This window comes from Gastrolobium bilobum, unplaced genomic scaffold (assembly GCF_033153095.1).
Source record: "Gastrolobium bilobum isolate Gb01-03AN ecotype WA unplaced genomic scaffold, APGP_CSIRO_Gbil_v1 utg125065, whole genome shotgun sequence".
Taxonomy (NCBI): Eukaryota; Viridiplantae; Streptophyta; class Magnoliopsida; order Fabales; family Fabaceae; genus Gastrolobium; species Gastrolobium bilobum.
In genome coordinates this window covers 4,619-30,977 of record NW_026896801.1, presented here as the reverse complement: position 1 = coordinate 30,977, position 26,359 = coordinate 4,619, and the positions used below count along the sequence as shown (strand labels likewise).

Here is a 26,359-nt window from a genome sequence, read left to right as displayed (position 1 = left end):
AAATAAAAAATTTAGGAAAAACTTTAATAATATTCCTATGGTTTGCTTTAAAATCAAAAATACCCTTTAACCTTTTTTTAATCGGGAATGACTCTGTGATATAGAAAATATTCGTACCCTCTTTATCACCATTAACACATTTATGTGTTTCTTTTATTATTGTCCCTGTTTAAACAACACATATAATCACACTTTGAAGGGTTTAAATAAGAGCAATAATGGAGGAGAGGCACGCAGCTGTTAAGGAAGAGTATGGTGTTTTCTACACTATGGATGTTTTTTATTCAAAAGCAAACTTTAAGCGAAAACACAGAAATTAACCAAGAAGTCCCTAATCCCACCCACTTTGCCATTCATATCGAAACGGAAGAGTTTTTTCTTAAAAAGAAAAAAAGAAAACTGAAATTTTATGAGTAAGCAATTTTATTGAGAGAGAAGCAACTTTATGAGAAAAAAAACAATTTTTCATGACAAAATTGTATCGTGTATATTTAAAAAAAGGAAAATGTTTTTTGCTTTAGAGGCAGAAATTATTTATCTGCGGTAAAGAGAAAAAAAAAAGAGAAACCATAAATATAATAGACACCACTTTATTTTTTCTCTTTGGAGGCAGACAAAAGATTTCTACCTTTAAAATAGAAATCATTTCCCTTAAAAAAATGGGTGTAACTCGTTCCCTTTCTTCTTCCTAACGAATCTCATCGATTTTGTTGTTTGTATCAGACAATTTTATTGAGAAGTTATATTCCCAACAAAGCAAAAAACAACAAAACAAAAACCAGCTTACCCGAAAAATTGCAGAGAGGGACCACGCTTGCAATAGGGTTTTACTCGCAATAGGGTTTTAATTGAAATTACAACCTAATTCAATCTACTCAAATAGGGTTTTACTTTTTTACTGTGATTTCCTTTATTTATTAGGATGAAAGACTGTGGTTATTTCATTTTATTTTTTTTAGGATTAATGTCTCTCTTATATTATAGAAAATAATTTTATTTTTCACACACATAAAAGTATAGGACTTCTATATTTTTTTTTGAGTAAAGACCCAAATGGGTCCCTAAATGCGGTGCCCAAATTAGTCCCTCACAAAAATAAACTCGTTAGATAGTCCCCAACAAAGTGAAACAGGATCCACGTTAGTCCTTCTGTCAATCTAAAACTCATGGCGTCAATGACGATGATGATGTGTAACGTTAATGAGAAAGGTCACTGCCACGTTGGAGGGGAAACGACGTCGTCTGAAGAAATTTACCTCCACGTTGTTGTTCAGTTCTCCTTCCCTCTCAATTGAAGAAACAAATTGAACGTTCAGTTCTCCTTCCTTCTCAATTTCATCAAAAGAACATCGTCGTATGCTTTAGGGTTCTTCTTAAACTAGAAAGAATGGGATTGAATCGAAGATTGAACGTTTAGGGTTTGGGGATTACTGATTTAGGGTTTATCCTTCATTTTGTGCGTTGTTTGAAACTTGGTGTTTAGGAGATGAATATTTCTTCTGGGAGGGGGAGCTCAAGCCCTTGTAGTTTATTTCGGTCCATAAGTGAAAGAAGGAGAGTTGTTCCATTATTCAAATGTGGGAGGCACAATGTTGTTTACACCTCCAAGACCATTAGAAACCTAAATAGAGCATTTTTTGGGAGCCCCAATTTCAAGGTGAGGTATATTTGTTGGGTGACCAATGAGACAGTAACTACGTAGTGCACCAGGGCCAGATTCATGAGCTTCATGTCTACACCAGGGTTCAAGCCACCAAGACCAACCCCACAAAATTGATTGGAATACTGTGTAATCATTGACATTAGGTCATTTTTTTGGATGCCACTGATATAGGAATTAATTGGAATTGTAATTAGGGTATTTATTTTGGAAATACTTCGGTATTGGTCCTGTTGAAATATGTCATTAGGTCATTTTTTGTATGCCTCTTGTTATGGCCATAGTTAGTATGAGCATTATGCTTTTTTGGAACACATATGTAGTGGCCTTCATGGAAATATGTCAGTGGGATTTTTTTTATATGACTGTGGCATGTTGGCCATGGTTAGTAATTGTAACTAGGATGTGATGAAATGAATGCAAAATGTTTGCTTTCTATCTGTCTTTGCTGTCATTAATGTATTCAATGCTGCAATTTTTAAATTTTGGTCCACACCATCTGTCTGCTGATACACTTTCAGGTTTCTGTCAATAATGGTATTTTTGTTCTGTTTGTTATGTCCTTTTATGGGTCATGTGTAGTTTCACTGCATTAGTAAACCATCAGCCCTCAACATTTTCAATCGAGGACTTTTTTAGTCCTTATTTTCTAACTCATAGGTCCATTATGGTCCCTAACAATTTTATCAGGGGCCCTTTTCAGTCCCTGCTAACAAGAATGTACATTTGCTATTAACCGATCAGCAATGTCATTTCCCCATATTCATGCTGATATCAGTCATGACTAACACAATTAACTTCTGCATAATTCACACCATCACATTCTTACTTTAGTGTTCATACATTATTTCCAAAAAAAATTTATCTGCATCAATTTATACAACACTTTGTATGCCTCTTAAAATAACTTTAAATACATAAGCCAAGCTATATACATTGCACGAACAACAATTCATTATATTTCAACACTGGTCCTTCCATTACAAATCTTTACATTCCAAAATTGTTACAACATGTAATGGTACATACACCAGCAAATCTCAACAGAACCACATTTTTTATTTCACTCCACCCTACTTGCAAGATATATACATATTACAAACACAACAATAATGGATCCAGCAAACACCCTAGCGCACTTACACACATGCTTAATTTCCTTTTCCACCCTTTCAAACTCTGCCTGCATTTTCACTCATAGTTCATCAATCTTTATATTTTGCTCAATAATCTCCTTTTTGTGGTCATTCACCTCACCCTGAAATTGGAGCACCCAAAAAATGCTCTATTTGGATTTCTAATGGTCTTGAAGGTGTAAACAACATTGTGCCTCCTGTAACACCCTGTATATATCCGGTAATGTGATTATACTATCGTATTAAGCTGCGCTTAATTAAAAATGCGGAATATATTTTTCTTTCCAATTATGATGTCGTTATCATTACCAACTTGCTTATTAATCAATTAATAAAACATCGCCTGTATGTAATTGCAATAAAACATCTAACTGAAATACCTCATAACATAGATAATAAAAGTGTGTCTCTAGAAATCACGGGACTACCACAAGTAGGCCGGACCAACTAGCAGGTTATACAACTCCAATCTAAAAGTACTAACAGAAAGTGTCATGGACAATCTCAATGCTCACTCAAATAAGGCAACAAGCCCAACATCAGTCTCAACACAACATAATCATAAATAGCGGAAAACATAAACAGCATCCAAATCCAGTCATGGCAGCAATATAGCATAAATATCATAATCAGCTAAGCTCTGGCCTCCTGCCGCCAGAGGCATCAGTCACCAAACTACCTGAACCTGAAATAAGCATTCCTCAAACGTGGGGTGAGATCTCTAAACAAGAAATCTCAGTAAGCCAAGGGGTCCTCGAAGATCTTCCATCCCAAGCTCACTTACATATGCAATATAAGTTTAAAAGTAGTTCATCAATATCATTTCTAAAACAGTGCAATGAAGCAGATAATCATGTCATGTGTGTCAATTCTATTCTACTGGCCAGAGAAATGCAGGAATAAGTATACGTCTATTACCCACAATTAGTGCAAGACGCCACTTGCATTCACCCCGGATCACCATTTCGTATGACGCCACATACTCAGGCTTACCGTCAAGATGAAACAACACATGCATATTAAAAGCCATTACACATAAAGATCAACAGCATTTCAAATATTCAAAGCATATAACACAACATGCATATAACCACACCCCCATGGGACATGGTGGAACCACAACATGGCTAAACCGAGGACACGAAAGCTTACCTTGCAAGCTCACTATCCAAGCCAAGAGTCCTCACAACTCAAGTCCAACACACAGCAGATCACAATCTGATTTAGGACCAGCAAGTGTATCAACATACATAGCTCAAAAGCATTAACATAAAGACTACGTTTTCTTTTACGTTTTACGTCTTAAGCCTTCCACAAAGCCATAAGCCCTTAATCACATGATTCTGACTTAGTTCATTAAATACAGAAGTTCAACTTCATCAATCTAGGGTCCACAAACCCCCAATAGCCTACTGTACACACAGCACAGCTACTGTTCTACGAAATCCTTGAATATCCGGATATTCCTCGGGTGCATATCCGGATACCAATATCCGGATATCCAGATCCCTATATCCGGATATCCCATATCCGGATATCATATCCGGATATTCCACGGGCAGATATCCGGATATCCAGATCCCTATATCCGGATATCCCATATCCGGATATCATATCCGGATATCCAATATCCGGATATTCCACGGGCAGATATCCGGATATTTCACGACAGAATGCAGAAACTGCATTTCGTGAAGATATCCTTCCAAGGTTGGGTTTTTACCGATTTTAAACACTTAAACATGCATTTCTAGGTGTGTTTGACCAACCCCAACATTAAGTTATCATCTTTTAGCCTTAACATGCATCAAGCTTCCATTTTTAAGTATAAACTCAAGATCAAAGGTTTGTACAACATACCAAGGCTCAAAACTCAGAACAAAGAGGCCCTTGGAGCTCACTAGACACTCCCAAGGTTCTGTCTCTCACTGTACACGAAAATGGTGCACAAAGGTGGTTCTTTTACACAACAAGGAAGCTCATTGAAGCTTCAAAACACCTAAGGAAAGCTCCCTCCTTCCCAAAACGTGAAAAAAGCAAGCTCACCCTCTCAAGACAGAAGCCAAAGTCAGAAATGAAGTCTCTTTCTCACTCACAAGGATTGTTCACACTCACCCAATGTGTTTACAAGAGAAAGGGTTAAGAATCAAGAAGGAAATGGCCTAGAACCTTAAGAAAAGGAAGAAGAACACCAAAGGGTTGTGTTTCTGGTCAGCCACCAACACTATTCACGCAGGAATTTATGTTTTCTAGGGCAATGTGCCATTAATGAGGGTATATATAGCCCACTTAAAGATTAACACGCAGTATTAGCTTTAATTGCTACGCTTAGCATTTTAATCCCAAACTTCGGATTCTTAACCTATTCAATTTTACAAGAATTATCATATTTTTATAATATTTTTCTGAGCACCTTTCCGGTACGCGCTTTTCATAGCCAGTATCAGTTTCTGGCACCAGTTCTCATTATTTGGACTTGAAACTAGTTTTACAAGTCCTACATAACATTCTAGTAATTATCATGCACTTACTTTAATTTTCCGGGATACTTTTTCGGTACGCATTTATACCGACTAGCAGAACCGGTATCTGCACTTTTCTTCCGAAAAGCGTCTTTCAGCATTATTACTCACGTACTATAATTATTAAAGCCTCATAATAATTATTATGGTCAATTATGGAATTATTTCCTATTTTCTCATAATTTATTAATTAAATTCCTTTAATTAACGGTGCGGGTTCTTACACCTCCCACATTTAAACAATGGAACAACTCTCCTTCTTTCACTTATGGACCGAAATGAACTACAAGGGCTTGAGCTCCCCCTCCCAGAAGAAATATTCATCTCCTAAACACCAAGTTTCAAACAACGCACAAAATGAAGGATAAACCCTAAATCAGTAATCCCCAAACCCTAAACGTTCAATCTTCGATTCAATGCCCTTCTTTCTGGTTTAAGAAGAACCCTAAAGCATACGACGATGTTCCTTTCATGAAATTGAGAAGGAAGGAGAACTGAACGTTCAATTTGTTTTTTCAATTGAGAGGAAAGGAGAATTGAACAGCAACGTGGAAGCAAATTTCTTCAGACGACGTCGTTTCCCCTCCAACGTGGCAGTGACCTTTCTCATTAACGTTACACATCATCACCGTCATTGACGCCGTGAGTTTTGGATTGACAGAAGGACTAACGTGGATCCTGTTTCACTTTGTTGGAGACTATCTAACGAGTTTATTTTTGTGAGGGACTGATTTGGGCACCGCGTTTTTTGTCATGGACCCATTTGGGTCTTTACTCTTTTTTCTCTCTCTTCTATTCACATGGCTCAACATTGACACTATAATAATCCTAACATTTGGATTATGAAATTATGGATTAATTAAAAAATTAATCATAAATCAGAAGGATTAATTAGATGTGAGATTTAATTAAATGAATAAAAGTCACTTGGGAAAAAGTACAATTAATAAAAGTTTTAAAACAAAAAAATAATTATATAAAAGTTGCACGGAACATAAAAATAATATAATGTAACATTATTAAGGAATTTAGTAAAAAGGCTAAGTCTTGATTATCAAAGGAATTACATGAGGGATAGTTTGGAAAATTGTAAAATAGATATTTTTTTAGATAACAAAAAGTTAAAAAAGGTGATTAAATGTTAATTACATGATCAAATCCTTATTTCCTCTCTTCTTCTTCTCCTACGGCCGAATCGCCATTTTCATAGAACTTGAAATACAACTTGATATTTAGTCAATGTTAATTCAACCGCACCGGCAAGGCTGGATCGACCTGGGAACCGATAAATCGGTCAGGGTGAAGCAACGGGCCGGCCATGCATCAGAACTGGTGCGACGAGACCGATTTTTGTGAAAACCGGTAATCGGCCCAATCCAAAACAAAAAATTCCAAAAAAAATAAAATCATAATGGACATATTTGAGTATTTTTTGCTTATTGACTTACATAAGTTATATACCTATAATACAAATATTATCTTAATTATGCAATATGCAGGAAATTTTGATAAGATTTATAGTTAGAAATGTCGTTTGCTGAACCTGAAGCCTCGTACCACGATCATTATATTTTTATTTGATCCTTTATTGAATAATAATGTGTGATTTATTAATTTTTATATTAAAATATTTGAAATTTTTATTATTTTTCTTTAGATATTTGAGTACGTTTATAATTTTTTAATATAAATTACAAAATTACATATAATAATCGGGTCATGCGATTCAACCAATGACCCACTGGTTGAACCAGTGACCCAATACCTTGGCTGGGTGAATGATCGAGCTGGTTTTAATAACATTGGTTGGACTAGCACTAAATTCTAACACTACTTGCCGGCTTTTTTTGCCAAGAGATTCATTGCTATGTTTGTTACCTTATAATTGGATCTACAGAGATAGAGCTTGACTGTTGTGTATCTATGTCTTAGGAAGCTAGATACCATTATTTGTTTAATCTCATTTTGTATCAAATAGGTCTTGATTTTGAAGGATAGAGGAAATGTCCAGAGCATTCTATATTTCACTAAATTTTTTTTGGCAATGGACGAGATTATTGGTTGTTTAGGCCTTTTGACCTTGGTAGTGTCATATTTATAACATTTGATCGGAATAATTTCTTGGTCAAATGTATTACTTAAATAATGCATAACGACGCGGCACTGTGGGTAACGTTTTAAGACATGACACATAGGCAACTGCGTCCTGTGCAGTGGTTCTGGCCAATCATGTGCCAATGAGTGCAGAATCATTGCCCACTGGGATGCGTTACTCTCTCAGCTGCGTCCTTTGCAAGAATATATGCAAAAGACGCAGTACTGCATCAGCCGCATGTCAATATGTCACATCCACAAAAAGCCATGCAAAAGACGCGGTACAATATGAGCCGCGTTCTAGTGTATTTCATCTCTTGGATTTATCACGGTCCGCGTCATTATGCATTATTTATGTAATACGTTTGACTAAGAAATTATTCCGGTCAAAGAGTTATAAATATGACAATACCAAGGTCAAAAAAGCCGGTTGTTTAATGTTTACGTTGCATGGGCACAGTTAAAATGACTGGGGCCTTGATCTCTACATCTCATATTATTTTGAGCAAACCTCCGGTACTTTTCATTGAGCTTAATGTTTCAGTCATCAAAGGTGAAGAAACAGAAGTTTCATAATAACAAATTAGGCACAACTTTATTAGACGATTTATGACATAATATATAGTGCTAGATTAACACCCACGTCCCCCCACCAACTTTCAACTATAAGGAGGGCCAAAGCTGTTGTGTCACAGGTGAACGAAGCGCATAGAATCCTTTGTGGGCTTGGGATGCAGAAGAGGATCAAGGTAGAGCGCCTTATCTGTTGGAAGTTCCCAGAAGAAGGGTGGTGCAAGGTTAATGTTGATGGATCGAGTTGTGATGGAGGGAGGAGATCAAATTGTGGAGGAGAGATCAGAAATGCTTCAGGAAGTTGGATCATGGATTTCTGCTAGAATCTGGGAATGGGATCTTCTACGAGAGCAGAATTGTTGAGGCTTCCTTAGTGGTATTGAGATGGCCTGGGCCTGGGGATTAGGAGGTTATGGATGGAAGGAGACTCTCTAGTTGCTATTCTCCTCATTGAAAAAGGTTGTGACATACAACATCCTCTTGCTTCCCTGGTCAACAGAATTGGAGAGATGCTGACAAGTCAGTGAGTGACAAAGATAACTCATACATTCAGAGAAGGCAATATGATTGCTGACAAGTTAACTAGTGTTGGGTATTCCTTCTCTGATTGGAATTTACATGTGCTAAATAAGGCACCTGAGGAGTGTATTTCCTTGCTTAGAAGGGATGTTATGGGCGTTACTAGCCCACATTTGTGTACTGCCATTGTTTCTTAATTTCCATTAGTTGTTCAAAATAAAATAAAAAAGATTAACACCCACGTCGGGACGTACTGTAATTCTTGGCCTTAAATTATAAACCTTAAATAGAAAATTATCTTGAGAAGAACAATACATACAAAACAAAAGTCTTCAGTACAACCTAAAATAAAAATCGTCAGAGCTCCATTGTTTTATGGTATGTTACAAGCCTAGTTTTTCACGAAGCTAAAATTTTTCAAGACCTAACGGATTAACATGAACATAAAATAAAAATGTACCATCAAACTAAATTTATGTGTAAACTGAACGTGACTTTTTGTAGGATCTACAACTTCAACAACTTTTAAGCAGGAGAGCACACAATTACGAATTATCATGCGGGTTTTCACTAACCATTAACGTTTATGATTTGATGTCTCTGGAAAATAGAATGGTGGTTATGATCGTCCACCTCCCATTAAGTAGCACTAAACAACTTTGACTAAAAAGAAACAGATACCTCAAATTTTAGCAAAGAAGTTTTAAACATTAAGAATATTATTCAAAATCAAGGGAAAAGAATGGTCAATCTAGAGAATCTTGTTCTCTAGCCTCGTATCCTTGATCTTATTATCAAGTCAATCAATCTAACCAATTATTCTAGCCCTCAAAGACCTATTTTTAACTAACTAATTGGTTAAGAATTTGCTAACTAACTACTAACCAATTGCACTTCTTATCAGACATAACATGACAAATATAAAAGAAGAGCAAATGAACAGCACGTTGAATAACCAAACAAGAAGAGCAAATATAAAAGTTAAGGCGAGGTAGAACACCTAGAAGTTCACATAAACCAAGAAAGCAAGCTGAATTTTGCCACTAACAAGAATTTTCTATCATAGATAAGCTGGTAAGACTTAGACAGCAACTTTTTGTTCAGATGCTGAAGCATCTGCATACACAGGGTGGAGGACATGACCTTCCTTGGGTTCAACATGCACCCACTTGCGACCTGTCAGCTTGTTCCGTTCAAACTTCACCCAGCCCTCTTTCAAAGCAAACAAAGTATGATCTTTCCCTAATCCAACATAGTTTCCTGGATGAAAACGAGTACCACGTTGTCTAACAATGATATTTCCAGGTATCACCCTCTGCATAATGAGAGTCATGCAATGAGTGAATGAAATATGTTCAGAACTCAGTTTTCTTCCTCTAATTGCATGTCATAAAATTCGTATTCTTTCTTAAAGGATAAAACTCATACCTCTCCACCAAATTTCTTCACTCCAAGGTTCTTGGGTTTTGAATCCCGTCCATTCTTTGTGGACCCAGCTGTCTTTTTGGTAGCCCAACGCCTGAACACAAGACTCAATCCTTCTCCAGAAACATCTGAAATTATGAGTCAAAAAGTCATTAGTCTAGCTTACTTTTGAAAATTATAACAAATAGTCAATATACGATTACGTAGTAATACCACCAGCACTTCTGTACATGGGAACATTTGTCACGAGTTCCTTGATATTCAATCTTCTGCACAATGATGCCGCAAAATTCATGTTGTTTTCTATGAGACAGAGACTGCCTGAAATACACATAATAGCGTTGGAAAAAATTCAAATACTGAGAAAGCTAAGCAATGATGCCTGGTTTGCTAACTACCAAAAAATAGAGTGAATCAGCTGTTGCAAGATCAAAAGTTAATAAGCTGGTCATGTTAGTCCTTTTGATTTGTGATCATTACAAGGTATTTATATATTTAATATACAGACAAGATACTTCATTAAAAAAAATTCATTGCAGAACCCGTATATCCTTAAACAAAAGCAGCCTAAAACAATGCCAGCAAACAAATAATTATAGAGATACAATATAAAGTTTAAACAACCCATCCGGATATACATGAAACACTAGAATTATCATTTTATGATGAATGCATTCATCGCCCAAAACAGAAACCAATTGTTGCAAGCACAGGAACACCTCCCTATTGTCCTCGATTTCTGGTGATACATCTCTTTAAAGTCTTAAGTATATTATACAACAAATTCAGCAGAAATCTATTCAAGCCATTAGCAAGTAAAATAAATCAAATCAATGTTTAAGATACAATATAAAGCATAAACAACCCCATCCTGATAAACATGAAATGATACATTTATCCTTATTAGATCAATACATTGATCACCCAAAATAGAAAGTTAGAAACCAGTTTTGCAAGCACAGAAGCACTCCTGGTGATACATCTCTTTAAATTCTTAAGTATGTTATACAATAAATTCAGCAGAAATCTATTATAGCCATTAGAAAGTAAAATAAGTCAAATCAATGTTTCAGTAAAACAGAATAGATGGTAACTTTGATTAAGTTATAGAAAATTAATCGGTCATTTTGTTACTGAACTCAAGAACTCTAAATTCACAATAACTTCAAGATTAATAGTATTGTATTATCAATAACTGATGAAAAAAAAAATAGAACTAATTCCAAAAATGCTAGCATATTGGAGAGTGGCCAAAGACAGCAGAAGTAATACACAAATTTCACAAATTTGAATACATAAATAATTGATTCTCAAAACTCAAGGCAATCAAAACTTAAAATACGTTCACTATTTATCTTAGTCATAGTAAACTCGAAGTAGCAATCACAAAAACTCTATCATGCATAACCAAAGGCTGAAGAAGGATTTGCGTGCCAAACAGAAGCTAGAGGAAGAGGAACTTATTGAGAAACCGAGGCTGGAGAAGGACCTTTGTGTGACACAGAGGAGCTAGCAAGCTGTGCAAACCACACAGGGGCTGACAGGCTGTGTACAAACTGGTTTGGCGTGATGAGTTATGGTGGGCAAGTGATAAGTTAACCAATGGCTCATGGAATGAAAGAGAGGCTGCAACACTCTGAGTTGGTAAGACTTGGACAAAGATAGGCAGAAACATAAGTTAACCAATGGCTCATGTATCACCCTTATACTAACATTTTGTTAAATAATGCATAGAAACAAAAGCAACTGCTCAATAACAAACAAATTCAGAGCTGGACACAACTCATTTTAGTTGAAAGAATTTCAGATAAGGAAAAGAACGCAATTGGACTCATCTATATCTAGTCAATGCAACTGCAATGACATCAGTTACATACTTGCATATAAGATACTATCCCTATGCACCTTCTCCCTTCAAAAGAACAATTATCTTATACTTGCATATAACATACCATCAATCTATTGCTTAAATCTTGATTTTATGTTGCCTCCTAAAATCTGGCGAAAATTAAAAAGATATGAACAGAGAGAGAGAGAGACGTTATCCCAGAAAGTTTTGGAACAACCATTAAGAACAAAGATACAAAAGCTTTACGACAATAATATATTTTTGAAAAATATAGAATTTTTGATCCGGTAAAGTGAGGGACTTAGAGAAGATGATGGACCATAGAAATATGTGACTCGAAGGAGAGAGACCAAGAGATCTCAAGCAGTGTTTAGAGTACCTATGCTACATCTAATTCACAAAGCTTCATGTCATTGTATTCTAGATAGTTTCTTCTAATTGCAAACTCACTATTGAGGCAGAGACAGTAAAAAAAAAAACACACACACACACACAACCTTTAAAATTTGCAACCAAAAACTTAACAGGAAAAGGAAAACTAAAGAATCATCAATCAGTGAAAATGAACATGGTATCAACCAAAGAACCATAACTCGGTTAAACTCGACCACCATGAATTTGGAACCAATCAGCTACTAATGAAGCAAACAGCAAAAAAAACGACATTTGAAGTTCTGAACGAATCGAAACACGAATGAAGAACATGGAAGGATTCAAAGCAGATAAAGAATTTGAAGAATAGATTCAACAATAAACAACAATTAAATTCAATAAGATAGAGGAACAACGTACCTGAATGAGAATTTTGCAAACCCTTGAGGAACACCACCTCTAAGATGGAGAGAGGCCCACACGCTAGGTAGATCAGTAAGAAGAGAGAAGTCGAACTAAAATATAAAATTTTGATGAAACTAAATTAATTAATTTTTCTTTTTAAAACCATATAATTTGGAATCCGAAAAAAAAAAGAAAAGGGCACATTTTTAGACTGTTTATGAAAATAAAATATTCTGTTCTCTTATTCTACAAAAGAAATTAATGTTTTAGGAGTAATTGTATCTATTATACGCACATGAAAGTACGAGGAGTTATGTGAAGAGAAAAAAGAAAAAATATATGAACTTTAAATACTTTTATATATGTGTAGGAGATATATTTCATTATTTCATACAACAAGAAAAATACTAATCATTTTATAAAATTCCCCTTACCAGAAAGATTTATTAAACTTTTTTTACCTCTACAATCTCCCATCTAAATATACCTTCCAGTTTGTTTATTTTACTTTATTTTTTTTAAGTTCAGTTTTTTGTTTTTTTATTCTTCTTAACACGGTATTTATTATAGAGTTGGCAAATCCAGCAGTAAAATAATAATATTAAAGTCCTAAAAGAAAATATTTTGTCTCTAATAATCCAACGAAGTCATAATTTAACATCTAATTTATTTTTAAAAAAAATTATATGTGAATTGATCTGTCATGTCCCACCACTTGTTTTAATGTGCCCTATATATAGACAGATTGTATGGATTGGTAAGTTGAAATACACAACTCTACCAACCCCATCTTGATAGGTTCACAAGTTTATTGGTTAGATTCAATCCATTTTGCCAAGTTAGTATGTGCTTATGTTATTCCTTTTAGCATGGTATTTAACAAAAAATACATTCCAATTGTAACACCATGTTACATACCAGTGCATTATTATTATGTATGATAGTAAGCGTACAATTAAATTGTGGCTAAACTTTTTCTTGCATTATTATTATGTATGATATTAAGCATACAATTAAATTGTGGCTAAACTTTTTCTTTTTAAACGTTGCATATTTTAATGACAATAATTACCATATTCAAATTAAACCAAAACTATAATTGCAATACAGTTACATTGCAGAATAATTAATTCGAGCTTAAATATATTGTACTAGTCTTGTTAGACACTACTATGGGGTTCCCACACTCCCCACAATAATATTTTCATTTTTCAGTAAACTGGGTAGCTTGTTGAGCTCTTTGCTGAAGCGAACTCCTCAGTGAGCACTTTGCTCCAGCTCACTGAAGCGAGCAAATTAATTCCCCAAGTAGTAGCTACTGTCCAGATGCTTTGTTTCCTCGCACTCAACTCACTGAAGCGATGGCAACAACGAGCTTGCTAGCTCAACTGCTCGCTTCAGCGAGCAGTTCCCTACCTCAGCTCAGCTTTTGTCTTGTTTTTAATTAGCTCGTTGGCCTCCTCGTTGAAGCAAGCGTTCCAGCGAGCAGAGCCAGAATTTGAACATATCCTTTTTATTTTATGGCCCATTCCTTATACAATTGGCACACCACTTGTGTACTTGATAGATATGGAATGGCAACCCATAGCCCAACAAACTAGGGTGCTCTTACATTCTCAACAATTTGCACCAATTCATTACACTTTCTTGTCTTTACCTGGTTTACAAGTTATGTATCATTAACTTAACCTTATTGTTTCTTTGACAATCATACCTAATTCATATACATTGCCAACAAAGTAAAAGCAAGGTACATATGTAATGGACTTCAAAACATGCACAATAGGCATCTATGACCTTCCATCATATATGCATGTAGTCCATGATTACATAATGTCCAAGTGCGTCAAATGGCTCAATTACATATATTGGAACTTAGCTACTCAAAATAACTATGATCAAGGTCTTTGGCTCCATCCAACCACATGAGGATATTGTTGGGTGGTTTGCTGATGGTGGGAAAATATAAGTTCTGATAGGGGACTTTCTTCTGTTCTTGCAGAACACAGATTCGTCCCTCAGATCCAACCCAAGTGTGCAAGTGCACGCATCAAGTAATAAAGGGAGTATTAATACCCAAATTATCGTTCCCACGAGGATAGAGTGCTAATTATTGTTTTATCACTGTTTATAAAGAGTGAAAATGAGAAGAAAAGTTAGTAAATGAACTGTCTGGTCAAACGTTCCCTACTGTCTTGACAACGTTCCTCAGGAATAGTAGGTTCAACCTGATGGCAAACTGTTGCTCGCTGCGTTATGTATGTGATCCTTCCTGTTTAGAAGAAGGTGAGATAACAATCATTGGAGTTTTTATAAGTACTAAATAAAATAAAATAAGATTACTAAAACAGAAATAATTATAATCAAGAGACAACAGGGTGGTGGTTAAAATAGTTTAACAGAAGGAACGGATTCACTGCTTCACTCTTAAAGGGGCTGTTTTCTCTGCTCAAGACTTAGTACCTTTTGGCTTTGTCCCAGTTTCTTTTCCTGCCAACTCTGATTCCTCAGCTCATAGTCTAGATGGCTCACAAGTTTCCATATTCCTATGGCTCCCTTGACTCCAACAGGTACTTAGTTCAGAACCTTAAAATGGACGAGTTGGCCCCTTATTCCTAAGGTGACCAGTAGCTTTTTTGCCATGACATCTACCTTCCCCCAATGGCTAAGCTGTCTGAAATCCCTTCCTTATGGAAGTTTCTTTCTCAGTATGTACCCAATTTCCATTGGCGCACAATGAATATAGCTTACTTAGCCAAAGAAATACAAAAAGCTTCGGTCAAGAGTTTTGAAAACAGTTCTTTAAGAGTTTTACAGTTTACCCGTTCCACAGATAGTTCAGCTCATGGCTGATAGTTTAAACATAATTATTCTCAACTGAGATCACATAGACCCGAGATTCAGTCAAGAGATAACGATTGGAACGAAGAGAAAAACACTTATATTAATTTAAAAGACAGTTTACAAAAAGAAACAGAAAATGGAGAAAGATGGGTATTTGCTCGTGAGGAGTCTTGATGGTTGTTTACAGAGAAAGGAAGAGGAGTTGTCGCTTAACTATAGTTACAACTGAAAATTAAACTAAGTTACTAACTACTACTAAGTGATCTCTTCCTTTAGGACTGCAAACCCTCCAGGATTCGATGATGTTTTTGTGTGAGGGAGGTCCTATTTATAGCTGGAAGAGGAATGGCAAGACTGTAATTCTCTTGGAGCTAGTTGCTTGAATGAGGGGACGGGACTGTGGCAGCAGAGTGTGAAGCTTGCGTGAATTGCTGAATAGAACATGATTTGGTGATGATTAGCCGTTGTTTGCAAGCCTTCCTATGTTTTGCTTCTGTTTTCAGCCAATGAGAACTCTTGATTCTCTGCTCTTCACGTTTCCAGCTGCTCAGTTGGTGCACCGCCTTGCTTTTTAGAAGTCTTTAACTCTACGTTACCTGCAAAGTGTACAGAAGCATTAAATGAATGGAGCAGGTGCATTAAATGCGTCTTAGTCTGTTCCCCTTTTAATATATTTTAAAGGAATACGTTACCATCCGTTCCCCCACTGTGTTTTTGTCACAAATGTGTAAAACACGTGATTTTCATGCTGAAGTTGCTCATCAGATGAGGGAACGTATGGTATTTTGCCATCAAAATGGGCTTAGATGAGAACGAATTTACGTCCCATCAGATATCAAAGGAGAGTGATCATAGGCTAAGTCCACCAAAATAAATCATGTTATATCAATGAGCTAGAAAATGTAAGTCATATACATGTTCATCTAACATATACATAGGATATCTCAAAATATATCGTAATCATGCAATCTATTGTGGCCTCCTACCAATAGATGCTTCAACATCATTTGTACCTGAAAAAGGTCCCCAAAATGCGGGGTGAGATAAATATCTCAGTAAACTAGGGGTCCTTGGAGGACTTCTCCACCTCAAAGTTTACTTCAGACAACAAGCAATAAATAGCATAATCATGAATGTATGTATGCATGCAAAGTGTGTAACTAACTGTCCAATATTCTTGCTAGTGCCTCGCATCGTTTATAGAAAACAAACAACAGTGTCCTAGCCATCCCTCGGGGTAATCATACCTTAAACAGGACACTTAAGATAAAATAATCCTAAGGCCAGAGAACAATGTATGAATTATGCAACTGTGCAACATATCGCATGAATTACGCAAGAACGGTCTTGTCACATACACGTGTAAGAATCCCTCTTACACCATATAACAAGCATCACACAACATGCATTATATTCAATCTATTGCACAGCCATATAAACCAAAACCCACACGTGTTTGGTGGAACAGTCAATGGATAAATCCCAAGGTTCGAAAGCTTACTTGTAAAAGCTTTCCACCAAATGCTTGCTCCAAGCATCAAAATTCCACACCAAAGGTTTATTCACAATTCACACCTAATCACAAGGTGAACTTGCAACAGTTGCTAACAAACAATCAAGTTAAATTCCAAGCTAGTGAACATACACCTATTCATAAACACACTAGATAATTCACACCCAATCCATGGAGGTCATGAACTTACCTAGGCTTGAAATCATTCAAGTCTCAAAATCAAGCTCCATTGGCTCCTCCAATGCTTGATCGATTAATGATGCTCCACAAGTCTCAATCCTAGAAACACCATGGACACAATCAATACAACCCATTTGCATTACCTGAGACACAAGCAACATCAACAAATAGGCATGCATAATTTCAAAAATGTGATAGGTGACTCAAATGATTTTCTAAACATATTTTCACCAATTAAATCTCATCCTTAGCATATCTCCCAACATACACTAAGCCTCAATCATACTCCAGTATACCCAATCAACCCACATTCCAACAAAACCCTATCTTTGTATTTTTACATAAAACACAAAGAGGTCAAGGATTCTTACCATAAATAGGTCCATAATGGCTGAAGGAATGTCTTCCAACTCCTAATGAGACAACGCACCACCCCAAGCTCTTTGGACAACTCAAAAACTCCACTTTCTCCAAGGGATTTCTCACTACACAAGGCTTTAGAATGGATTATTGGTTTAGGGTTATGTTCACTCAAGATTTCTAAGCAACTTTGCTTCCAACCGTTTTTGATTTCATCAAGCAACAAGGAACTTAGGTTTTGGGAGCTCAAATCTGCCCATTAATGGTGTTGCCTTCAGTGGTCGAGAATAGTGAGTGTTTGGTGAGGAGAAAGAGTGACTTAAGTGGGTGTTTTAAAATTTTCTCACTCCTTGCTTGGCTCCTCGCTTTAGTGTACTACACCAACGAGCAATTATAACGCTCGTTGAATAGCTCACTTTAGCGAGCTCTCCAGCGAGGAGTGGCTCATAGGGACCTTTTGCATAAAAGCTTAATTTCCCACTTACTCCCACTTGACCATTTTAAAAGTGAGCTCTCTTCGTAAACAACACTCCACATCGATTTAACTAAGTATTCCATTTAATTTATCCACAAGTGCATGATTAACATATAATCTAATTTGATTAAGCCTCTCACTTAATTACTGTACATTATGCATGATTAAATAATTAATCCAATGCAATTAGATAATTTACAATTTAGGGTTATTATACTAATACCCAGACATGTTTATTTTATTAAAAAGCAAATATATATATTGAAAATCAAAGGAAATTGGAAGAGAAACTTATTACTACACGCTGAAGGAACAACCCCTTCCAATCTTATAATTTTGTTATTCAACAAAATAATATCATGCTATTTATTTTGTTATTTTTTAATAAAATAAAATTTTATAATTTCTTTTTTTTTTTCACAATATTCTCTCTTCTCAACTAGCAAACACAATTTTTTTTTTTGATAAAACAAACACATTTTTTTAACTTCTAAACTCTTTCATCGCTATCGCTCTCCTCTCCTCCACCAAATTTCACTATTCTTCTACTCCTTTCTTATTTTTTTAACATCAATTGCTCACCATCGACTCTTATGACTTTTACAGCTGATAGTAAATCCTTATTTTTTGCACATTTTATTATTTTTTGTCTCATTGACAAAATTGTCTCTTTTCAAAACTTTCATTAAAAGTAATATATTGATTGACTTATGGGTGTTGTATGCATCTACATATATTGTTCTTATTTGTTGGGCATGTGTTTTTGAGTGTGATTTTTTTATTTGTTTTTCTTTCTTTATTTAATTATTTTGTATTGGAAAATTCTTTTTATTAGTCTAATTTGGTTGGCTTTCATTTGTTTGGTAGTTGCTTCTTTTGTGTTTAAATATCATGGTTGTTTATTCTTTCAATAAATACTTTTGTGCTCAATATTATACACATGCATGTTTATGTACGCGTGCATATATAAACTTTTAATTTATTTAAAATTTAATTTTATAATTAAAAATCGATAAAATACAATTCAATTCTATTTATTGTTTTGTACTTTTAACAACATAGTTAAATTGTTAATATTTTGAGTGTGTTCAACAATTGCATAAGTTAATTGTAACCTATAATTTATAAAGTGTAATATGTTAATTTTAAAAGGCTTACTAGGTTAAGCCAAACCTTGTAATTTTTTAAAAATAAGTCAAGTAAAGCGTATAATTTTGCTTGTTTCATATTAACAAGTCAAGTCAGACTTGAAATAATTTATACAGACCTAATCTATTTAAGTTAAAGTTTGGCTTGTCACAGTTCATTTACACCTCTAACTATATAGTTACAAGTTCACCTTAAATATTCTTCATTATTATTTAGCTTATCTCTAATTACAACTGTTTTTAGTCACTGCTCGCCTTCTCACTTTATAATTTTCTTTTTGTAGAATTCCTCACTTTAAAGCAATATACTCTAATTTTCTTTCTCACTATAATTTTTTTAGTAGCTTTGTCCAAATTTAACTGCCCGTGCTTATTTTTTTTTCGTCATATAATTTAGGTGAAACTATTTTCTAGTTATGTACTTTTGTATAAGAATTCCTTCTATTTCTGATGTTTTCATTTTTTTTATTATCCTTGGTGAAAATTTCGGGTAATATAGTACACTCATTGCTTCTTAGTGGCACAGAACTGGTATAAGAACCGGCTGATATATTCATAGAAAAAGAAATGATAAAAAGACAAGAACAATTGAGATAAATTTAGATATTAATGATTTTTTTTCCTAATCATGAATGTTATTTTTACACTTGGTTTACATTTTTTTTATAAAAGAAAAATAATAAAATTTTCTCTTTGCAGCAACCAGATCACGATGTCATAGCGAAAAATTAAAAGATTAAAAATAATAGAGTCGTCACCAAAGTTTATTTGGAAAAATATTAGGAAAAATCCCTTTTATTAAAGAAAATTGGTCTTTGAAAACATAAATTGATTCAGAGTCAATTATTGGTAGGGAGGGTGTTAGCTCCCTACGTCGTCCGTTTTAAAAAATGATTACCTTATATTAATTGTAACGGGTTTAATGAAGAAAGAAGACCCACAACCCATGTCAACCAGAAGCGTAAGAGTGACTAACAAACCATCCCACTTGAATGATTTTATTTTGGGCTGAGAATGCCAGATAGCCCAATAGGAGGCACTCTTTTATTGTAATATTGTCTTTAATTACCACCGTTTAGACTTTCAGTCCACATATCCATTAGTTGTATTACAAATAGCCTATGAGGCCAAGAAAAGGATAACAGAAAATTCAGCAATCTCTCTCTCTTGTCTCTCTCAACCCTATCTTCTCCTTGCTTTTACACTGATACAACAAACCCTGTTACATTTGGTGCTTTCATTGTCTAATGGCTGAAAATACCAGACTCAGGGACCTCATAAATCAAGTCACTGCTCATGAACAACAATTATCCACTCTGGAAAGATCCATTGACCACCGTCTAGAAACGTCTGAGCGGTTACACGCGCACCGGTTAGATGAATTCAACCGACAACTTCAAGAGGTGTTCGGGTTACTCCAAAATATGCAGCTCCAAATGACTACGCTGACCGCAAACCCACAACCTGGCATTCTGGGTGCTTCACCCTCACGACCACAACCACCAGCTCGATCCATGAAAATAGATTTTCCCCGCTTTGGATCTGGAGATCCAGGCCCCTGGCTTTTTGCCGTAGACAGGTATTTTCGTTACCATCAGATTCCTGAAATGGACCGACTCGATCTAGTTTGCTTTAATTTGGATATGCCAGCTGCTTGTTGGTTTGAAGCACAGTTTGCTAACGGCCAGCTACCTGATTGGCAATCCTTCGTCCTGGCTATTAATCAACGCTTTGGACCATCAGAATTTGAAGATCCATTGGGATCTCTGGCCAAACTGCAACAATTCGGATCTGTGATTGAGTTTCAAACGGCATTTGAGTTGATAGCACGCAGGGTGACAGATCTGACCCCTGTAATGCGTAAGAGCCTCTTCATCGCGGGCCTGAAACCACAGCTCCGTCGAGCAGTCTTGGTTCATCGACCTATTGACATGACCTCTGCATTTTCTTTTGCAAAAATTTATGAAGATCAATTTGCCGAAGCTCGTGTAGCTAAACCATGGGTCCCACGTACTACTCAGTCCCCACAACCCATAGCAGCTCCACCAATTACTATCGTTTCCCCTTCCAATTATTTTAAACCCAACCCATCCTTACCACCCATACCCATTAAACGATTGTCACCAGCAGAAATGCAAGTTCGCCGTGACAAGAATTTATGCTATAATTGTGATGAGATTTTTGTGCGAGGTCACAAATGCAAAGGCAGAGCCACTCTATTGTACCTGGAAGGAACTGATGATGAACCACCTGATATACCACCAGACCACACGCTTGCCCATACTGTTGAAGAGGTTGAACCACCTTCCCAAGAGGTTCCGCATGAAATTAGTTTTAATGCGTTATTTGGTCACCAATCCTCTAATTCCTTCAGGTTGCAAGGTACAATTTATGGCCAACCAGTCCAACTGTTGATTGATGGAGGTAGTACTCATAACTTTATCACTTCTCGTATGGCTTCTCATTTTCATCTAACTTTACATGTTATCTCCCCTTTTAAGGTTAGGGTTGGAAATGGAGATGCATTATTATGTTCTGCTTCTTGTAATTCTATCCCTGTTAATATTCAATCTCACGTGTTCACCATTGACGTTTATGTTATTGACTTAAAGGGGGCTGATATTGTAATGGGGGTGCAATGGTTATCCACATTGGGACCAATTGTTACAGACTATGCTGCACTAACAATGTCCTTTGTTCACAACAATACACAGGTTTTACTCCAAGGGGCAGTAAACACCCACCCTAGCCACATAAGCTCCTCCCAACTACATAAGCTCATGGTTCATAACTCCGTATCATCCTGTTTGATGTGCTTCACTACTCAATCAGTGGAACACGTAGGCAATAGTGGGCTGAATGACGCTATCCCAGGCTTAAGTCAGCTACTCCATGAATTTGCTGATGTGTTTTTAGAACCAACCTCTCTTCCACCCGACAGAGAGTATAATCATCACATACACTTACTGCCCAATTCCAAGCCTGTGCAAGTTCGTCCTTATCGCTATCCTCATTGTCAAAAGAATGAGATTGAGAAGTTTGTGACTGATATGCTGAAAACGGGGGTGATTCAGAACAGCCGCTCTGCCTTCAGTTCACCAGTACTACTAGTTAAAAAGAAAGATGGCACGTGGCGTTTCTGTGTGGACTACCGAGCTCTTAATGCAATCACGGTGCAAGACAAGTTCCCCATCCCCACCATAGATGAGCTGTTAGATGAGTTACATGGAGCCACTATTTTTTCCAAGTTGGACTTACGCTCCAGTTACCATCAGGTCAGAATGCACTCGGATGATGTGCACAAAACAACATTTCGCACACACCATGGTCACTTTGAATTTCTTGTAATGCCATTTGGTTTATCTAACGCCCCATCTACATTTCAGGCCACCATGAATACCATCTTCGCAGCATACTTACGGAGATTTGTAGTCATTTTTTTTATGACATTCTAATTTACAGCTCCTCCCCAGCTCAACACATCGAACATTTGTTGGCGGTTTTAAGCACCTTACGGACTCACTCCTTATTTGCAAAACAAGAAAAGTGTTCCTTCGGCCGTAGGGAAATTCCTTATTTGGGCCATATAATCAAAGGAGACGGAGTTGCCTCTGATCCAGACAAATTACAGGCCATTGTTGATTGGCCCATTCCCTCTAACACCACACATGTGCGAGCTTTTTTGGGCATTTCAGGGTATTACAAAAAATTTATCCAGAAATACGCCTATATTGCAAGTCCCCTCACTGATTTATTATCCTGAACGGGTTTTAGTTGGACGCCTGAAGCTGACAGAGCCTTCCGTGAGCTTAAAAACTGCCTTATCACTGCTCCCATTCTGGTGTTACCGGACTTTTCGCAGCCGTTAGTCGTTGAAATCGATGCTTCCGGGGTTGGCATAGGTGCCGTACTATTACAGAGTGAAAAACCTATAGCCTTTTACAGCCGCAAGCTCTCTCCGGCAATGCAACGACAGTCGATTTACGTATGCGAAATGTTTGCAATTACATCAGCCATCAGTAAATGGCGTCAGTATCTCATTGGATCCCCATTTACGATCTGCACTGATCATAGAATCTTGCACAACTTAATGGGTCAAGTCATACAAACCCCTGAGCAACAACAATTTTTGTCAAAATTGTTGGGCTTCAATTATACCATTGTTTACAAGACCGGAAAGACCAACACAGTGGCCGACGGTCTCTCACGAATACCTACGGGGGAAGTCCACCATCAACCTCCCAGTGCATGGCCATGTCTGGCCCAGTACTGAATCATACAAATGTTTTACAGTCCGAGTACAAAAAATATCCCTACACTACTGTCCTTTTACAAGAAATTCAGAAAGCTCCTAATTCTATGCCTGACTGGAGACTCCGCAATGGGTTGCTCTTCCATCGTCATCGCATCTATATTCCAGCACAATCCTCACTGATTGCTATCATACTTCATGAGTACCATGCGTCGGTTCAAGGTGGACACTCAGGGATCCAAGCTACCCTGCAAAGAATCACTAGAAATTTCACTTGGAAGGGGATACGCAAGGACATCAAAAATTACATACAGCAATGTGAAATTTGTCAGAAATTGAAACCGCCCAACCACTCCCCTTTTGGACTACTCCAACCATTACAAATACCAGAGACATTATGGGCTCACCTGAGCATGGACTTTATCACACACTTGCCTATGTCGGCTGGGTTCACGGCTGTCATGGTCGTTGTTGATCGGTTTTCAAAGGCAGCTCATTTCATTCCCCTACCCACACATTACTCCGCGTCCAAAGTCGCTCAGTTGATTTGGGATTTTGTGGGCAAGCTCCATGGTTTGCCGGAGTCCATCGTGTCTGACCGTGACCCAATCTTCCTCAGCGATTTTTGGCGCTCACTGTTCAAGCTGTAAGGCACAAAACTCCATTTTAGTTCCAGTTATCACCCACAGTCAAATGGCCAAACAGAGAGAGTTAATAGGTGCTTAGAAAATTACCTCCGAGCTTTTTCACACAGTCACCCTTCGTCCTGGTCCAAATTTCTCAGCTTGGCAGATGACCATTACAACACGTCCTTTCACTCGTCAACAGGGATCACACCATACCAAGCTATGTTCGGAAGAACCCCACCGAACCTGTTGGCCTACTGTCTCGGATCTTCCGCTAATGAAGCTGTTGATTCCACCCTCAGCGACATAATGTCTCTCATGCAAACATTAAAAGAAAATTTGGTCCGATCCCAACAAGTGATGAAAGCTCAAGCGGATAAAAAAAGAAAAGTTTGGAACTTTACCGTAGGGGATCTGGTACTCGTCCGTCTACAGCCGTACAGGCAACTGTCCGTGAGTCGCAGGTCATCACAGAAATTGGCCTTGAGGTACTACGGCCCGTTCGTAGTAGAAGAACGAGTGGGCTCGGTGGCGTATCGCCTTCAACTACCTTCAACAGCACGGATCCACCCAGTGTTTCACGTGTCCTTACTCCGGCCATTCCGATCAACTCAACCCTTCAAGATCCATGCTTTCCCACCCACAACAGCGGAAAACCCTCTTAAGCACACACCTTTGGCTATCGTTGGGTCTAGGAATATTTGGAGGAGAGGTGTCTTAGTTCCTCATATTTTAGTCCAATGGTCAGATCTACCACCAGAGGAATCGACATGGGAAGACGAATCAGAGTTATCTGTGACAGACCTTCCTCACAACAAAGGGGACGAATATGGGCGGAACTCTAACCTTGGCCACTCAGAGCGAAAGGAAACACAGAACCAGACGCGCAACCATGGAGAGAGCGCAGTCGTAACAGGGGAAACAAAGAAATCAGAGGGAGACACTACAAGCTTTGAAAATGAACACTATGACCCTAAGCTTCACGCAACCCCACTTTTAGCTGACAAAGCCTGCTCCTCGTCAAGTCCCCAGTTCCCACATTCAACGGCTAAGATACAAGCCCCTATGTCGATGCAATCCTCACCATCTGTTCATAGTGGATCACAGCTGGCAGCCAACGACTCTCAAAATCCAACGCATCAGATTGCATTGGTTTCAAACAAAGCAGCTCCACCGTCCAAAGTGTGCTCCGCCTATCCTCCACTACCAGCTACTCAATCGTTGCCACCCTTTAGCCCCACTGTTGGGCCACACGCTATGTTAGTTCCTTCACAGCAGCCCACGTTTGCTCCAAAACTCAGCCTTGAGGACAAGTCTGTTGTGGGAGGGCGGAGTGATGTAACGGGTTTAATGAAGAAAGAAGACCCACAACCCATGTCAACCAGAAGCGGAAGAGTGACTAACAAACCATCCCACTTGAATGATTTTATTTTGGGCTGAGAATGCCAGATAGCCCAATAGGAGGCACTCTTTTATTGTAATATTGTCTTTAATTACCACCGTTTAGACTTTCAGTCCACATATCCATTAGTTGTATTACAAATAGCCTATGAGGCCAAGAAAAGGATAACAGAAAATTCAACAATCTCTCTCTCTTGTCTCTCTCTCAACCCTATCTTCTCCTTGCTTTTACACTGATACAACGAACCCTGTTACATTAATTGTGCAATTATTGATAAAATTTTAAATATTTAATTCATCCTAAAGAATTAAAAAAAATTGATTAAAGAAAATTTATTTTTATGCTTGACAGGAAGGGTCTCGCTCCAACCTCTCCCTCGGTGTAATAGAAAACTCAAAGCTACGTCGTTCTGTAAAAAAATATTTGTTTGTTGTTTAATTTTAATTTTAATTTTTGAAATTAACTCTTAGAAAGATCATTAATTATTGAAAAAAAAGAATCCATCGTTGCTCAAAATTTAAAGGCAACACGGCTACATGTAAATTCTTATTAAGGTTACAACACTTGAGGATGGTGAACCATACAATCAACGTTGTAAATTGTTTCTAGGATATTTCAGAATAAATCCATTAGAAAGATAATTTTGATTTTTTTTTGAAATCATGGAAGAGAATATTTTATTTAGAAAATGAATCTATATTGCAGGGGTATAAGATAACACAGCTATACATGTACCCTTACGAAAGACACAACACTTAAGAATAGCGAGCCATATAATGAATGTTACACATCGTTGCGTAGATATTTTAGAAAATATATATTGGATAGATAACTTTATTTCGGAATCTTGAGAGAAAATATTTTATTTAAAAAATGATTCCATATTGCACAGGATATAAAATAATATAGCTATACGTGTACTTATATAATATTTACAACACTTGAGGATGAATAATTATACAATCAATGTGTAAATCACTGCGTGGATTGAAAAAATTTCATTG

General features: G+C 36.9%; 2 protein-coding genes across 2 annotated transcripts; one reads left to right on the top strand and one right to left on the bottom strand.

Annotated features, from left to right (window-relative positions):
* Positions 1–9,338: 9,338 nt before the first annotated feature.
* LOC133302058 (uncharacterized) lies at positions 9,339–12,657 on the bottom strand. The gene is made up of 4 exons (XM_061501782.1): positions 12,571–12,657; positions 10,143–10,250; positions 9,933–10,057; positions 9,339–9,819 (listed from the first exon to the last, which is right to left on the bottom strand). Exons 2-4 carry the CDS (start codon positions 10,222–10,224, stop codon positions 9,586–9,588), a joined length of 441 nt encoding a protein of 146 aa, XP_061357766.1. The 5' UTR covers positions 10,225–10,250; positions 12,571–12,657; the 3' UTR covers positions 9,339–9,585.
* A 7,665-nt stretch (positions 12,658–20,322) lies between these two features.
* On the top strand, positions 20,323–23,977 carry LOC133302059 (uncharacterized). Its single transcript, XM_061501783.1, has 2 exons — positions 20,323–22,350; positions 23,369–23,977. Exons 1-2 carry the CDS (start codon positions 20,323–20,325, stop codon positions 23,975–23,977), a joined length of 2,637 nt encoding a protein of 878 aa, XP_061357767.1.
* The last annotated feature ends 2,382 nt before the right edge of the window (positions 23,978–26,359 follow it).